The following is a 17,459-nucleotide window of genomic DNA, read 5'->3' on the forward strand; positions in this document are numbered from 1 at the left end:
TCCCAGGAGGGGCCCGTAGCCCCTCCTCCCCAGGGAGGGGCCGATGACCGCCTTCCCTTTCGGCGCCCCCATCCTTAGAGGGTACCGCCTCCCCGTGTGAGGGGCCAATGGCCGCCTCACCCCGGGCGCTCCCATCCATATTGGGTGGCGCCCCACCTCTAGGGATCTTCCAATTACTGCTCACCGATCATGACCTTACCGCCACAGGCCGGATAGTTGACCGGCTATCCGGAACCCCCAAAAACTCCTACTATAGGTCATGGCTACTCAAACTTTTCAACCAAGCTAGGAAGTCCCCTATGAGTAAGACATTTCCTTCCCGGGACAAATGGACCCCATCCTCCAGATACATATGATCCCCCCGAATACATCCATGTGGTACACAATGCAATTTTCCTGTGCGAAACAGTCTACCTAATTTGCTATTAACCTTCTTTACCGAGTGATTCAAAGTTGACACAGAGAGGGCCCCCCGCCACACCTTCCGAGGAATCATGTGTGACCATGCGATCGTGTAGTGTAGCTCCTATTTTCCCAATAGGCTCTGCGCATTGGAATAGTACCTACAGCAGTAAAGGCCTAGACCAGACGTTAACTAGGTCTACTACTGTCGATACTAGACTTAATTTTTGGGTTTGCCAGCTAAGCTCAGAGTTCGCTAGAAACTTTCTCGAATGTTCAAGGAAGGGATTAACTCCCCTGATTAGACAAGAAGGGATTTAGTTTCTGACAACCATAGAACATGACAACTTTGCTCTCCCCTAATCAAGAGTCAATCTCAAGAGTCGTGTGAGCACAAGGCAATTATTTTACTCAGTCAGTACGTGCATTCTTAGTCTCATCAGATTGTAGAGAAAAGGAAGAGACGGGCGTGTTCAATAAAAGATGTTATTTATTGATCAGTCTCTTTTCTCGTACAAGAGAAATGGATCGATATTATTGCAATACTTATAGTTAAGTAAAGTGCATACATTAGAAGCAATAGTATAAAATAATACTGTAAAAACATTGATATGGTTTCTGAGCCATATGATGTTTAAAATGATTAAAATATATTTATATACACATATACATTTGACTAAACGTACTCAACTGGTGTTTCTAAATGCGCCTACCCCGTGTACCTGATCTAAGTCTAATGCGTGGGCGGGAATAGAAAGTTACAGTTTAAGTTAAGTTTTGTTTTTGCCAAGTGAATAACTAAAGAATTCTCTGCGAGGGGTTATTCAGTTCTGTACCTGGAATTTAGGATGGATGAGGAATGGTATCTCTTTCTCTGCTCTCGATATTCCAGGCTGCCTGCGAGGGCTGCCCGAAAGCGCCGGTGCTGGGTCTCTCGGCTTGAGATAGCAGCGCGTCTCTCAGCGCGTCAGGAAGGCGGGGCTGCTGCCAGCGGGGTCTGCTTCTGCTCTCGGCTTCGGCAAGTATGGCTGCTCCGTCTTGTCACCACGCGTGTGTTTGCATAGGGCAAGGTCGGCAATATTTATACCTTAAAGGTGCCGAGATTGACGTAAGGATGGACATAGGTACGTCAATAAAGATGTCATACGACTTGCTCGTTAGCACATTCTTTTGCAAAAGTTCTCTGTGAAATCAAAACAATGGCCGCACGGATTTTCCAGGTTGTCATAGGTTTGATTTGTTATGAGAACGTCGTATGCCTTATCAGGGGCTGGAGGAATGTCGCTTGTCTAATTAGATCTCAAGCGTTATGACCTAATCAGATAACACGTTCCTGTGCCGTAGTGTGACTGCGTCAGATAACGGTATCTGCATCATGGGGGTTTTCTTGCCTCATGGGCTGACTGTTAGTTAACTTGATAGTTAGTTTAACCAGAATAGGGTCAGGAATAGGGGGACTGATTCAGAACCTATAGAAATACACGACAATCGTGCACCCCGGAACCCTCCTTGCCAACCAGCTTACCGAGGCCAAGATTAACTCAAGAAGTACTCGACGACCAATGGTCACCAAATCATTGCCCCCAAGATGTACTATGATTACAGACGGCGGTGACCTTGTCCGCCCTAACAAACCCTCCATAAAACCTTGAAACTGGTCAATACAGAGCCCGCCCCTTCCGTGGAAGGTCACCCTGTACCCGTATTCCCCCGCAACGTGAATCATGTCACCTGCTTTGAATACATCCGCGGCGCGCCTCACGTATGAGTGGCCAACGACCCACACCACTCTTTCTTCAGCCGGTGAACTTTGACCGCTGGTCCCCAGGTGTCGGGTCAACAGCACTGACCGCCCCGCAAGGCCTGCTCGTGCAACTGAAAATCAAACAGAAAACAAGAAGCGTGAGTGCATGACATAGGCTTCACAACATGTGCAACCGCACATACCTCTTATAGCAATTCGAGGACCAACGCCCCAATTGTTTCACTTTTTCAACACTCAGACCCCTGGCTGTAGCCTCCGTAGCAGCCCCTATCCGGAAGGAATGGGTCCCAAAATCGCTCGGGTCCAAGCCCGCTGACGCGATTGCCATTGATAACACCCGCTGAAACTGAAACCTCGTCAGTGGGGTGGCATCGGTGTGTCTCAACAAACTACCCCCCCCATGATGCCGCCCTCTGCGCTAAATACTCCTCCACGCATTTTACCGGGCACATGGGAGACTCCGGGATCCGCTGGACTACCACACTGTCCCCGATGGCTTCCTGATCGGTCTTGGAACTGGCTATTGTGACCACCATTGTGTCACCCTTGATCTGAATGTGGTCTCGACACAGACCTCCCCCCGTATCCCACTTATTCCTTGCTACCAGCTCGCTCACCCGCAAAGCCCCATGGAATGCTAAGGCAAAAGCGGCCCGGAACAGCACCGTCTCTGATTGAGATGAACAAGTCGCAGGGAGTACGGACATTAACAGGGACAACCTAGCCAGATCTATCGGGTGCCTTCTATCCACTCTCCGACCCTCAAGGCGTTGCCACCCACGCAACGCTCTTTTCACGAGAAAGGACGATGTGGGGTCCTGGATGCCATGCGCCTGTGCCATGAAGGCAATGGCGGCCCTGTGCCTGTTGGCTGTTGCCAGTGATCGGCCTGCCTGATGTAGTGCTACCAGAAATTGCAGAACAGACTCCTCCTGTCCCCAATGCTCCCCCCCGTTGAACCCAAAAATGACCAATATGAACGGAACGCTCCTTCATATGCCTTCCTTGTCCTGGGTGCTAAACTCTCTCCCACGAGGTTTTGTAATCCGGGGCACCGAGAGACCAGAAAGCTTCGGGAAATGGTGCCGCCACCAAGTCCGCTGAGGGCAGAAAACCCCTGAAGGCCTGCATATGGGAACGAGAGAGTGCATCAGCTGCCTGGTTCAGTACCCCCGGCACGTGTCTTGCCCTAAAGTGGACATTTAATCTCATACATAGCAGGACAATTTCTTTCAGCAATCTCAAAATCCATTTGCAGCGTGCTGCCTGATTATTGATACATTCAACAACAGTCATATTATCAGACCAGAACACCACAGCACGATCATGCAACCCCTCTGGCCATGTTTTCAAGGCCACCAGAATGGGGAACAGCTCGAGGAACCCGATGTTACCTGTGAGCCCACTATCGTGCCACCACGCCGGCCATGTTTGTGCCGACCATTTCTCACCAAATATGGCGCCAAAACCCACACTCCCTGCCGAGTCAGTCCACAACCCTAGCTCCTCGGAGGAAACTGCTGGCTTGTTCCACACGACACGACCGTTGAAATCCACCAGAAATGCCAACCATATGCGCATGTCCTGGCGAACCTCGGCTGACAGTCTTGTGCGGTGGTGTCCTTCCTTGAGACCCACCATGGCTTGTGCGATAGAGCGGGAAAAGGGGCGGGCCATCGGTATTACTCTGAGGGCAAAGTTAAGCTGACCCACAACCTGTTGCAGCTGATGGAGAGTTACTTTTCTCTCGCCAATGCATACTTCTAGTGCGGCCTTAAACTTCATTACCTTCTCCCTGGGCAGACGGAAGCACCCCTCTACTGAATCAAGCTCAATTCCAAGAAACTCGAGAGACGTAGATGGCCCCACTGTCTTACCCGGTGCCAATGGCACACCAAAACTTTTCATGAGATTACAGAATTCCATCAAAGCCTGTTCACATTCCGTGCCCCCGGCTGCCCCCAGAAACAGAAAATCATCAAGGTAGTGCATTACCTGTGTGAGGCCCGTGGCTCTAGTGAACGCCCATTGCAAAAAGGTGCTGAACTTCTCAAAATATGCACAAGAAATGGAGCAACCCATCGGCATACATTTATCCATATAATAACGTCCTTGGAACACAAAACCTAAGAGGCGCTGATCCTGTGGATGTACCGGGAGCAACCGGAACGCTGACTCAATATCTGATTTAGCCATCAGCGCTCCGGGCCCTAGGCGATTCAACATGGCGACGGCCTCATCAAAGGATGCGTACCGCACCGAACACAGTCCCGGGTCAATCGCATCGTTCACCGAAAGACCCCTAGGAGCAGACAAATTATGGATCAACCGAAACTCACCTGGGTCCTTCTTGGGGACTACTCCCAACGGTGAACATACAAAATTTACTACAGGCGGGTGCACATACGGCCCCGCAACCCGACCTCGGGTCACCTCTTTTGCAATTTTTGCCGGCACCACCGTCGTGTTTCGTTGCACAGATAGTTGATTCTTACACTGTGCTTCCCCCCGTAAACCCCCCGCCGGGATGCGGAAACCATATGAGAAACCGTCTCGCAACACCCCAGCAGAGACATGGTCTGTGTATCGGTTCAGCCAAGGGATCAATGCCATGATGTCAACAGGAGTGGGTAACTGTGCCCCTCGGGCGATGTTAGACCTGTTTGGCCCCCCCTCTACCTCCCGTCTCACCATTCTTTGCTCTGCACGAACTCTCGGGGTGTGAGGACTGTCCACACCCTGCACACTCATGCCTGAACTTGCATGTTCCTTGTGGCCTAGTGCACTTGCCTCTGTTAAAGCTCCAACACACCCCTTTTTTACCTGAGTTCCCATTATTCTTGTTGTGCTGATCCCCATTGGCGCCTGCCCGAAAGGGCGCCGCCAAGTACTGGCGGGGAGGCTCTGCGCCATTCCCGCCAAAAGTAGACGACCTCGCCGTGTTCGGCATAACTTGCTTCTGCCAGGAAATGGAGTCGAAACAATCCCACGTCAGGGATGAGTCGTGCTCCTTGGCCTTACGAAATTTGTTATCATAACCCATCCATTGATTACCTTCATATGCTTCAAAAAATTCCATAATACGTGTCTGATAACAGGCCAATTCTGACAATACTTCAGGCCTACGTTCCCCCATGATTGCAGTAAACATACCGAACGCCCTGGCCCAATTAGCGATTGTTTCCTCCACCCTGAAACCCGCCATTTTTGCACGCCATACACTCGGATGCAACAACTCCTTCTGATTTTTAACGTGTTCTATCTCATAGTGATCCGTCAACAACGAAAACATGTTCACATATTTATCGGCCCAAATCCTCTCTTTTACATCCATCGGGATATGCTGAACAATTTTTTCCCTCCTAGAGGGCAACGATCCCTCCCCTGCTATCGGCAACGGCTGCTTACCAGAACCCTGAGCCGTATCTGTTGCAGCTGTTGTTCCAACGACCGGTGCCGGTTTTTCCGAGGGAACCTGCGGGGAAACAAGAGGACAAGGTGCCTTCGCAGCATCTCTCGATTGCCGCAACTGCTTCATTATCAACTTGGCCTCTGCCGCCGTGTCTCTTGGTGCCGGAGCACTCTCGTTGTTTTTGCCCAACCATGCCGCCAACTGAGCGGCCAGTTCGGGAGGCATATCCCCCTCACTCACGAGCGTAACTACCACAGGGATCGGCTGTCCCGCGTTCGGGATCGGAACTGGGGCCCCCACTGGACCGACCGGGCTCGCCGGTGGTGACTCAAGAACCGGGGCCTCCCCACCTGCCGCCCTACTCCTGACCCTTTTACCTCTCCCGGCAGGGACTATTCCCGGCAATGCTGGCCCGATGGTTTTCTTCGGTCTACCATTCATTGCCGCCATCTGCTTCTTCATGTCCGCCATATCTTTCACCAGCGTGCGAAGCAGTTGTTCAGTCCCAACTTTCTTTCCGACCCTCTTGCCAGGCATCGTATCGCGGGTATTCACACGAGGTCCTGGGTCCAAAGCTTCGGACTCACTGAAAGAGAAACACAAAAATTACAGGTTCTCAAAATTGGCTCCTTGTTCCGTCTCGGGCTCACGAGCAACGAGGAGGTGCAGCTTCCAAGCACAGGAACAAGAGGATGCTTCCTTGGCAAGATGCTCCTTTTATCCTTCTTCGGGAGGGCGTGGACCTTCCCCAACACGCCTACGGGGCGGTTCGAACGGTGTAGGTGTCTAGGACAACCCTTCCTGGGCGGGAAAAAGGCGCGCCCCGGCTACGCCACTACGGGCATACCAGCCAAGCCACGCCTCCCGCCCAAAACGGTTTCCCGGGGGGATCGGGGTACTCCACCATACGTTCGGGGGGACCGAGTGGTCGCCCCTTTCCATACTGCTAATTGCACAAAACATGTTTTGTATTCTTACAGCACATACCATTCAAGTGGAGGCTAGTGTGCCTCAAAATGTGAAAAACCAGCATATTGAGTTTATTGGTTCTGATAACCAGGTGGTGCTATTTCGAAATCCATTCTGATTATTGCCTAATATAGTGAGAGCACAATTAGATATTGACTATAGTATAACCTTAACCAATTGGTGGAACTGAAACGATTGATGACATGTATTTTGATGAATAAACTAGTGATATAGTGGCCGAACTCCAGTCGTTTTCTATAACATCAACAACACTGAAAAGCAAGTATTTCTTAGGAATTATTTCACAATAGAAGCTGTATAATTTCATACTACAATGCCATACAAGAAATCCTGGATTTGTAATGAATTGTATCTCATAGACAGAGCATCTACCAAAGGTCTGCATATCGCAGATATCTACCATAGTAGGCACGCCTAGCCTTTCATCCTTCTGAGGTCGATATAATTACTACCATTGAGTTGGCTGGGGATAATTTTGTTTGTCGTCTGTGCTGTACATGTAGTCGTATTTTACTGCATTGTCATGCAAAATAATCCCTAGCAAACAATGAACATATGGCTAACAAGCGCAGAGCTGATGATGGTTTAAATGTGAGGTAATCACCCAGCAACAAAACATTTAATTGCCTATGGGCATGCCTGTCACATCTAGTATAATTCATCATATGCCACTAATGTCTATTAACGAATACGTCACAGTGCCTGTTATGATAAATATCAATCATAAGAATGATGGAATGTAGTAGGCTACTGGCATGTTTGTCAGCTGGTATGAATATTTGTTTAGGCTCTACTCCCAAAGTCGTGGCTCACCTACAGCGTTACTCTGGATTTATCATTGTCAATCGGCGAGCTCAATGTTTTGGTTCATGTTGTTCTACACATCTAAAGGTGTATGTAAAGGTCACTGTTGATTGTAGTGCAGTGGATGACAATGCGGCACGGTGGTAACCTTCAAGAAATGTTCCTCGTTCAAGAGCAGTCATCTATGTCTCTCATCAGAGTTCTTGCAAGCCCTGAAAATCCCACTCTGCTCTTTGTCTCAACAGGCACCATTGGAGACTGGAAAAACGTCATGACTGTGGCTCAAAACGAAAAGTTTGACAAAATATTTCAGGAAAAGATGAAAGATGTGCCAATCAAATTTATCTGGGACATTAATGAAAACTAAGGAGACCGCTGACATTATTACTAAAATACATTGTTCGAATTGGATGTTTGAGGCGCAGTCTACACCTCTGAAATCGTTTTCTGGTTTGATTGATGTATCCAATAAAATAGATAATGTGGCCTTGTTGGTAAAATGTGGGTAAAATGTGAACAATCGGTTTAAACTGAAAATAAAGTGTGGCTTACTCAATAAATGGTTTCGTTTTTCTTTTGTGTGATCTGCTTAAAAACGGTGCGCCCTTTCTCCACTTAACCTGCTCAGATCAACATATCGGAAAAGGCCATTTCACAAATACCACCGAGATGGTTGATGCGTGTAAGAGAAAGATTCGAAGGCTAATTGAAACTACATTTACTTCTTGCCGGCGCCTTGAGTGGTGTGACATGGTTGCAGGTACTTGAAACTCTTTTTAGGGACCAGGAGTTTTTTTTGTCATCAGACTTTGACTCAGAAAACATTAGAGAAAGGCAGAAAATAGAGAAGGAGGTAGGAGGAGAAAGATAGGACAAAAATAGCAAATAGAGAGTGCAGTGACTAAAAGAACTCTGTGAAGTGAAATTGTGAGATAGAAAGTATAGGGTGGGTATATCAAAAAGAGAGTACGCAGTTCCGCAGGATACATTTTTTTTATAGACAGATGAAACCAAGTGAGTGAAGGCACAAAGGAGGGGGATCCTCCTTGTTGGAACTAGAGTCCTCACACACCCAGCAAGCTAGGTGTCATGCTTCATCAAATGGGCTCGCTCCTCGTCGGCTCAGCGGTGCAATACCCGACGGGCACCCATAAAGGGGCTCTTTAGCGGAGATCTTTTGTTCCTGCAGTATGGTGCTGTGGGTGTGAGGGCCCTAGGGAAGGAAGTGAATGGTGTAGATGTTTGCAGGTGGTTAAAAAAGTTTGGGTTGTCCACAACGGAATTTTAATAAAGTGGTAACCCACCTTGCTAAAAACAACAAGAGTGGCTGCTCTCTGGCTTAAGGGTCCAGGAGAGCAGTGTCCTACTCTATATCAATGGTCGACATGTTTCATGCAAATTTGTTCAAACTGATACAGTGCATTTCTTCAGGACCACAAAAAGACTATCTACACTTCTAGGTGAGGGTGAGTGGTGTCCACATCCTACTAATCAGTGTGCGACCACGGAGTCCCGCCAAGGCTGAAGGAACCCGACTCTTAGGAAGCGTCTGCTTCAACGGTTTCCCCGGGCATTGACACCTCACTGTAGATTTCCTGTCTGAGGTGGGACCAGTGCGGAAATCCTACTCCAACATCAACGGAATTTAAAAAAAAAAAAATTATTTGGAAATTTTTATATAGCGCTGGCTAGACCCGGAGTTATCAGAGCACTTTACATGAGGACAAGCATTGTTTTATAGCATAGTTACAAGTTACAACGTTGCAAGATTTCAGAGCATAGATACCAGTTGCTGGAGCACATTTGATCGCGTTAAAAACGAATACTTAAGGGAAAAGGCAGGCAAGGGGGAACATTCTGGGGAGAGAGGATAGGAGCAAGAGAGGAAGACCAAGAATGAAAGAGGGAACGAGGTGGAGGAGGTAGAAGGTCATTTAACCGGGAGACACAGAAAAACAGTGTTCAACATCTGGTGTGCAGTGATCCTAGTGGAAAAGGTGTCGTTCCCACACCTCCGCTGTGTGTGGCTCCCTATACGCTGTGGGCTCTCTCAGAGGGGTCACTGAGACTCCAGGGCAAAAAATACTTGATCCCTCCCCAACAAGGGGAAAGGGAGTGCTTTGGCAAGGGGCGCCATTCCCACAACTCTGCTGTGTGTGAACTCCCTTGACACAGTGGACTCTCTCAGAGGGGTCTCTGAGGGGTAGATGGAGAGCTTTGGTAAAGGGCACAGTTACAAGATACACAGTTTCAGAGCATAGTGACCACTAGCTGAGGCGCAGTTGCATGACTTAAGAAGTAGGCAAGGGGAGAGATTCAGGTGAGGGAGCATAGGAGCCGGGGAGGAAGACAAAGAATGAAAGAGGGAAAGTTTGAAGAGTTTTATAAAGCACTGGCTAGACCCGAAGGTTTCAGAGTGCTTTACATGAGATAGGACATTGCATCAGAAACATTGTTATATGGTTACATCAGTTACTTATTAACGCGTACACCAGCCTTATGGGGGGTGGAAAGGTAGAGGGGAGAAGGCGAACAGGGGTAAGGAATGCAAGTAGTAAACGCAACGGGGAGGCGAGGAGAACAATGTCCAATGTCCGGCTAGGTAGGTGCCGGCCAAGGGGTGAACCAGAGCCAAACTCCTCTTTAGCTGCAAGAGACAGCTCCACCGGGCATCAACCAAGGTTGCTCAGGCACTGCGGAAAATAAAGACAAGTTCTGGTTTCTGCCCAGGAGTCATCGTCAAAAGTTCCATCAAAAGTATCGGTTAAGGTGTTGGTTCGGGGTAAATGTCTGAATTGGAGATCTCATTAGGGTTCATTGCCTTGGAATAGGTGGTTTTATTACCGTCCCTCAGTTGCAGGTCATCCTCATTAGGGTCAGGCAGCAATGGAGATAAGGACATCGAGTGACAAGTGAACTGAAGGTGATTTAACAATTAGGTCACAAGGCCACCTGCTCCTGAATGCCAGCAATTAAGTACTGAGGCTTGTTCACAGACCTGTGTCTCCAGATGTTGTGTAGCCAGGCCAAGTGTGGACAATAGGTACTATGACACTATTACAGGGCCTAATGTAGCCACATTCCAGTCCCTGGTCTGCCCTGTTTACAGCCGGTGTCAATTCTGCATTCAAGGCTCCCACTCATTCCTCGCCCAAGCCTCAGCCTTTGTTCAGTGCCATGCAGAAGCGCCTTACCTACCGCTGACTGCTCGCCTCTGTCTCACTTACTTGGGCCCATTCACAGCTCTGTTCTATATTCGTGGCAAGATAGAGACAACGCGAAACAGAGGTAGGACGAGCCGTCGCAACAGTAATGGTATACAGAAACTGATGTCTTCTTCAACTATGGTCGCTTCGAAAAAGATCAGTCACCTGCATTTCTTTTAATGCATTAGGCACTGCTTGTACGCATCCACTAGACGTTGCTGCAGGATTTGGTCTAATGGAGCACTGCAAGAATAGGAAAAGCAAATGATAGGCTGGCGATAAGTCCCATTTTCATAGGAACCATGCAAATGTCAATTATTTTCATGTGGATTAAGAAGAAAGGACATGTCATACAGTGTCGTAGAGTGGAGTGGAAAGGCAGAGATTGGAGGGGCATAGAGTGGAGTAGAGTGATACATGGTGGAGTGGTGTAGAGTGGAGTGGCATGTCATTGAGTAGTATGTTGTACAGTGTCTGAGAGTGGAGTGGTATAGAGTGGATGACGTCTAGTGGACTACTGTAGTAAAGTTGAGTAGAGTGGAGTAGTGTGTCATAAAGTAGAGTGGAGTAAAATGGTTTGAAATGGTGTAGAGGGAGCTGTGCAGAGTGGCATAGTGCAGTACGGTCCCATTCCTTCTGCAATTTTGTGGGATGGGTGGTCCATTGTGGTAGAGCCTAGTGTGTGGTGTACTGAGCGGACAATATGTTTTTTACACAACATTCCTGGATCATGACATTAGTTCTATGCTATTTCATATTTCACTGCATGGAGTTTACAGGTGAAAACTACAGTTCTTTTAAAATGATGTCTGTATGCCTCTCCCCATGCTGACTCCAACTCTATCAGCGTTTGTACCAAGTAAAATGAGATCTATCAGCGTTAGTCTCTGATCAACAATGCACACATTTGATATAATCTTTTGAGAATAAGATCCTGACGTTTTTAACTGGAATATCAGTGAATATGGAGATAAATCCCTGTACTTACCCCGACCCCGACCCCACCACCCACCCTTTCTACATTCTCTCTATTTGCAGTCTCAAGACCTGAGTTGGCTCCTCCATGTGGGCAGAGGAGTGTCGCCCCACTTCTTTCCCGCAGTGCAAGAAGCAGAAACATGAAATGGTATTATAAATACCATTTTATGTTCTACTTCTCACACTGCGAGGAAGCAGAGGGGTTTGGTAATGGTCCTGCTCTAGAGCAGGGGAGGAGTGGCTTCCCACTCTGAGGGCACTGACTGTTTGATCCGCCCCAGGCCGACCATACCAGTCATATGCACTCTGCCTTTTCTCCATGTCGGCTGCATGCAGCCTACATGGAGAAAATGGCCTACCCATATAGATGCCTGTGTAGTCGTCTTCCCAACCAATCACAACGATGTTATGGCAGTGTTGTGATTGACTATGGGGAGTGGAGGGAGGCTACCTGCTTCCTGTGAGGAGCAGAGAAGCATAGACGACGCAGGACTGGATCGGGCCGGCAAAGGTAAGTTAACTTTTTTAAATTTATTAAATTAAACCTCCACCCCACGCGACACCCTCCCCGTGCGACTCCCCCACCCGCGTGTCATGCTGGCTGCGACTGCTCAAGCCCCAAAAAGTGAGTAAACTGAAAGCCTTTAACATCCTAGTTAGAAAATGAACTACCAATATAAAAATAATATATTTCTCAACATTGGGCACAAAGAGTAAAAATATCTACAATAGGACACCAAATCTCTCAAACATGCTATAATATCTCTGGTATTGAATAAACCATTGACTACTGCTCTGCATCCAGTAAATTAGAGTCACGCCTCCAACCTCAATCACTCACCTCACCTCACTCACTAAAAAGAAACTTACTACGGTATGAACCTTCGAGGACTCTACGGTCAAGTAGCGCTAAGCTTCTCAAAACTCCCAGATTTAAACAACTAAGATGGGGGGGGGGAGGTTTCCTACTGAACACAGCGAAGACCAGGAACAAATTACCTGCAGAATTAAAAAAACAGCCCGTCACTGTTGTCTTTTCGTAAGAATCTGAACACCTGGCTATTTTCAGCATAGTCCGGTCTGGCTCCGCACGGCTCTTCCTACTGAGGCAGCACAGTCATTTAGCGCCAAGACGCCCCCGGGCATTCGAGCGCTCTATAAATCCAATAATCAAATCAACCTCCCTTTGATGTGTACGACCATAAAATATAGGATATATGACAACAATTTATAGAATTCATCGCAAGTCTCCATGAAAGACAATCACAAGTGTTGACACCTGTAAATATGTACTATCCTCTCTGTGATCTTGACCAATTCAGAGTCTATGGTACAGTCTACCACAAAGCACTATCTGGTGATATAAACTGAACTTTTCAATGGGTATCATTTGGGCAGTCTTTTTTGTCAAATTGCAGAAAGTAAGTCATGGAGGGCTTCTTCGGATGTAAAACCCATTGCTTACATCGTATCATGGGGTTCACTTATTTCACCAGCTGCAACTTAATACATCATCTGGCATTAATCGCTTTCATTGATAGGTAAGGAAAAGTTACTTATGAGTGTATGGTCCAAAACCTGAACTCTTTCGTTACACTTCTTACTTTGACTGACAGAGGAACTAGAGCCCAAATTGTCTTCCAATGAATAAATAAAAAACACAGGAGCTTGATCTTTTTGTTTCCATCATCACTGACAACGAAAATCACAAACATCAACATCCATCTCATGTTGTTGAGAAGGATCCTTCTGCTGCTGCAGCTCCCTTAACCTAGATATAGTATATGAGCCATATAACTATTATTATTATTTTTATTAGTGGTATTATTATTATGGTAGTTGTCGGTAATACTATTTTGTAGCACTGCCAAATATTTTTGTTTTTGTTTTTAACATTTATATTAAATAATTATCTATTAAAGAGAAAAATTTCCTTAACGATTATGTATTATTGTAAACTTTTTACAACACTGAGAATTGAGGAAGTGGAAATTTTGTAGGAGACAATAATGAATATGGATCAATGGAGCTATGCAGGAATTGTTGAGTTGGTGAACCACATGCAGTGCTGTCAGTGGACTGTGCCTTGCTCGAAATGAGCAATACCAAAAATGGGTTGAGGGTAGGATATTCTTTATAAATATAAAAAATGTACTGAAATACTTGGACAGGTTTATTTAATACATTTGCAGTGCTCCATTCTAATTATTTATTTGCTTTGCAATGTATGATTATTTTGCCTTAAGAGTATTTGGTTACTGGAGTGTTCAGTACTTAGGATAATTAAGTACATTCCTTCTGATGGGGGGGGGGGAGGGATCAACTGTGCCTCAAATGTTGGTCTCAGTTGTCAATCTTTGACAGTAATATAGTGGGGCGTGTACAAATGTACATATAGGTGACATGCCCTAGTCCCTTCATAGTGTGACAAACAAGTTGGTCCCTTGTGCTCTTTCTATATAATGTAACATTATATAACATAATATAAACCATATTATTATTGCGATTGGGCTATTCCAAGCTGTATATGCTGGAAATCCCAAAAATAGAGATAGAAACTTTTCAGACTGCAGCCATATGTGTGCTGGGACACCAGCATTGGACCATTGGACCAATCTCAACCCAAACCAAAAGAATTTAATCTGACTTGATCCTCAAAAAAAAAATTAGTCCAGCCATCCTTGAAACTACCAGTAATCCCACTCTCCCTGAGAAGAAACTATTTTTCCCAGTATGCAGCTCTACCATCAACAAGAGTGGACCTGATTTAGAGTTCGGCGGATGAGTTACTCAGTCATAACCATGACAGATATCCCGTCCGCCTTAATACAAGCGCTTTATATTAAATGGCACTTGTAATATGGAACAGGAAAATCGTTTCAGAAAAATTCAGAAAATGTCGTCAGGGCAACTGGTTGGGTCTCTATTCTCAATCCTCCATTTTTTCATATGGGAACCTTATGCTCGAGAATGGTAGTTATACCGTCGAGCATCAAAAAGACGGCGTGTCAAAAATCACAAGTCCGTCATGGAAACTCCTAGATGTGAGTCACCGCTGCCGAGTCCCTCCGGCGCTTCCGACGTCTCGCCAAGACGCGAGACGTCGGAAGCGCCGGAGGGACTCGGCAGCGGTGACTCACATCTAGGAGTTTCCATGACGGACTTGTGATTTTTGACATGCCGTCTTTTTGATGCTCGACGGTATAACTACCATTCTCGAGCATAAGGTTCCCATATGAAAAAATGGAGGATTGAGAATAGAGACCCAACCAGTTGCCCTGACGAAATTGCCAATGACAAGGCAATGAAACATGTCGGTCCAGTCACAAAAATGAATGGTATCAATTTAACCATTTTTTAGAAGGTGAAGTTTGGCAGCATCAGAATAAAATTGACTCGGCCAGCCAAACCTCACAATTTTATATCTGTTGGTGTTGGGTGTAGGTACTTGTTAATTTTTTTCTTGAGCACTCCTCTCTGTCCTACTAGGCAGTGTATTTGTACACTCCTTGCCTGTTTCTTTCTTTCTCTATTCTGTCTTGTGCACATTCTCTTTGCACTTGTTTCATCCTCCCAGCAAGGAAAGTAACCGATGATGAGAAGTGGGTATACCGGTCAAAAATAATCCGGGAACCCCCTCGGGTGTCACGTCCGTGAGGTACTTTCCTTGCTTTCACACATATTTTCTTTATGTGGTGTATCCTGTGCACATCCCTTTTGTATATCTCAAGGCATGTCCGGACCTGTAACACAGCATTGGTTTAATTTAACCTTTTTTTGGTGAGCCAATATGAGGTATGGCCCCTTTATTTACAGAGTTTGAGATGTGTACCATGCAGGCTGAATAGGGCTTCTTGTTTCAGATTTGTTGAGTGGGGGGCTGCCCTATATTGCCTTTGTTCCCCCCTACATCCCCTTTTGATTGATTTACCCTTGCAACACAGGCTGCCGTTGGAGTCATAGAAATTAACATCTCAGAGCATGTTGGCACATTTAAAGGTAAGAACACAACATGTGTTTTGCATGCAATTGTGAATGTAAGAGACCCCTAAGGTTGTCGTAGTTGCTAAGAAATTATCCCCCTTATGTAGTAATTGGTACGTATGAAATAGCAGTATTTAGAAACCCTTGTACTTACTGTACCAATGCATCATGGGAGTTGTAGTCAATTAAAGATTTTAGTGTGAAGCACTTAGGCAATGAGTTTAAAAGTGAATATTGCACATTATAAATGTAAGATCAGGAGTCATGTCATGCTAAATGTTGGTATTTATTTGTAAAGAACTTGATTATACGCAGTCACAAGTGCAAATGAAAAAATTAACAGACTGTTTGCACTATTTCAATCATAGATACAGAACAGGACAGTAATGCAAATGAAGGGGCAGAGATTCACAGTCAGGACTTTTAAGACACAGATGACTCAAATGCAGCCACATCTTCGCCCACAATTGAATGTAGAAGTCATAGAAGCAGAGTGTGCCAACTGCAACAGTCAGAGAGTGAGGATGACCTGAATATACATGTCCTAGAACAACAGGCTGCTCCAACCCCAGCAACCCAACACACACAGCAGAGCAGGCGGAGTAGGTTGCAACAGTTCAATAGGCGCAAGCCATGATCTTCACAGAATCAAACAGCAGAAGACAATGAGAGGAACGCCAGTGTTGTGGAGGTTAAAATCCTTAAAGTCCAGCGCCTGCAAGGCAAAGACATACGTGTCATGAAGGGCAAAATTGTTAAAATCAGTCATGACATTGGTGCCATACACAACTGTCTTCAGCACATGTCAATGTGATTGAGAAAGGTCAGAGAGCAACAGCAGAGAAACTGGAATGTGTGGCAACAGCAATGGAGAAACTGTGTACAACAATACAAGCATAGCAATTAGCAAGTTACCGTAGGCATCAGATGGCAATGTCCAACATGCAGGGGTACACCAGGGCAATGAATAGTCTTTGCCACACTACTACTCAACTTTCCAAACGTACAGTTGCCATGCAATTGGAGATATCAAAATGCTGTGGAGATGTTGCCAGGGGCATGATGACACTCACGAATGTAGTAGAGGGTATGCAAAGTGAATCTGCAAGTGTAAGCCTACTACAAGGTGGTGGGAGTGATGGGGGCTCAAATGTAAGTAGCCTGCTTGAACCTGCTGTGCCTGGGGGACGCCGTAGCACCAGAAGACAAGGCAGGGCAGATAGCCCAACTACGGTTGATGGGAGAAACAAAGTAAAGGCATTAGGGGTGCGTGGATGCAAGAAGTAGGTTATGACTTAATAACCTACATAGCTTTGGAACAAAGGACGTCTGAAGATAATGCATTGCTATGACTATAACAGTAAATGCCTTTTAATTTGGTGTCAGCACACTGCATGCACTAAGATGTCCTAAGTACCCTGAATCCATCCTGTAAATTGAGAAATAAAAAGATTACAGTTAAGCACAAAATGTGTTGCATGGTTCTTAACTCTGTCAAAAGTAATGTTGAGTTATCTCTCCCTTTCTTCTTCTCCCCTCTGCTGCGTCAGGTCCATGTTGTCTTGGTTGTGGTTGTTGAGGCTGGTTATCAATGTGAGGTAGTACATCCTCCTCCTCCAGTTCTATGCCTCTACTAGTGGCTAAGTTGTACAACATGGCACATGTTGCAACTATTTTACAGCAAATATCAGGACGATATTGTAAAGCTCCGCCAGTCTTATGTAGTATGCGAAACAGAGATTCAAGTACACCAAATGTTCTCTCAATTACGTTGCGGGTTGCTATGTGTGCATGGTTGTAGTGCTGTACTTTCCGTGTTGCTGGATTCAGATAGGGTGTAAGAATGAATGACCTCACAGCGTATGCACTGTCACCTATGGAATGGGATGGAAGATACAAATTAGGAGTCCAATGTGAC

The 17,459-nt window shown here is 46.1% G+C and overlaps 1 protein-coding gene across 1 annotated transcript in view; it reads left to right on the forward strand.

Annotated features, from left to right (window-relative positions):
* The window catches only part of LOC144763177 (amine sulfotransferase-like), a 500,824-nt gene extending 492,891 nt beyond the window's left edge, over positions 1–7,933 (forward strand). The window contains exon 7 of the mRNA XM_078648523.1: positions 7,619–7,933. Within this exon, the coding sequence (XP_078504649.1) occupies positions 7,619–7,740 (122 nt within the window). The 3' untranslated portion in view covers positions 7,741–7,933. The remainder of the gene's footprint in view (positions 1–7,618) is intronic.
* The last annotated feature ends 9,526 nt before the right edge of the window (positions 7,934–17,459 follow it).

This window comes from Lissotriton helveticus, chromosome 6 (genome assembly GCF_964261635.1).
Source record: "Lissotriton helveticus chromosome 6, aLisHel1.1, whole genome shotgun sequence".
Taxonomy (NCBI): domain Eukaryota; kingdom Metazoa; phylum Chordata; class Amphibia; order Caudata; family Salamandridae; genus Lissotriton; species Lissotriton helveticus.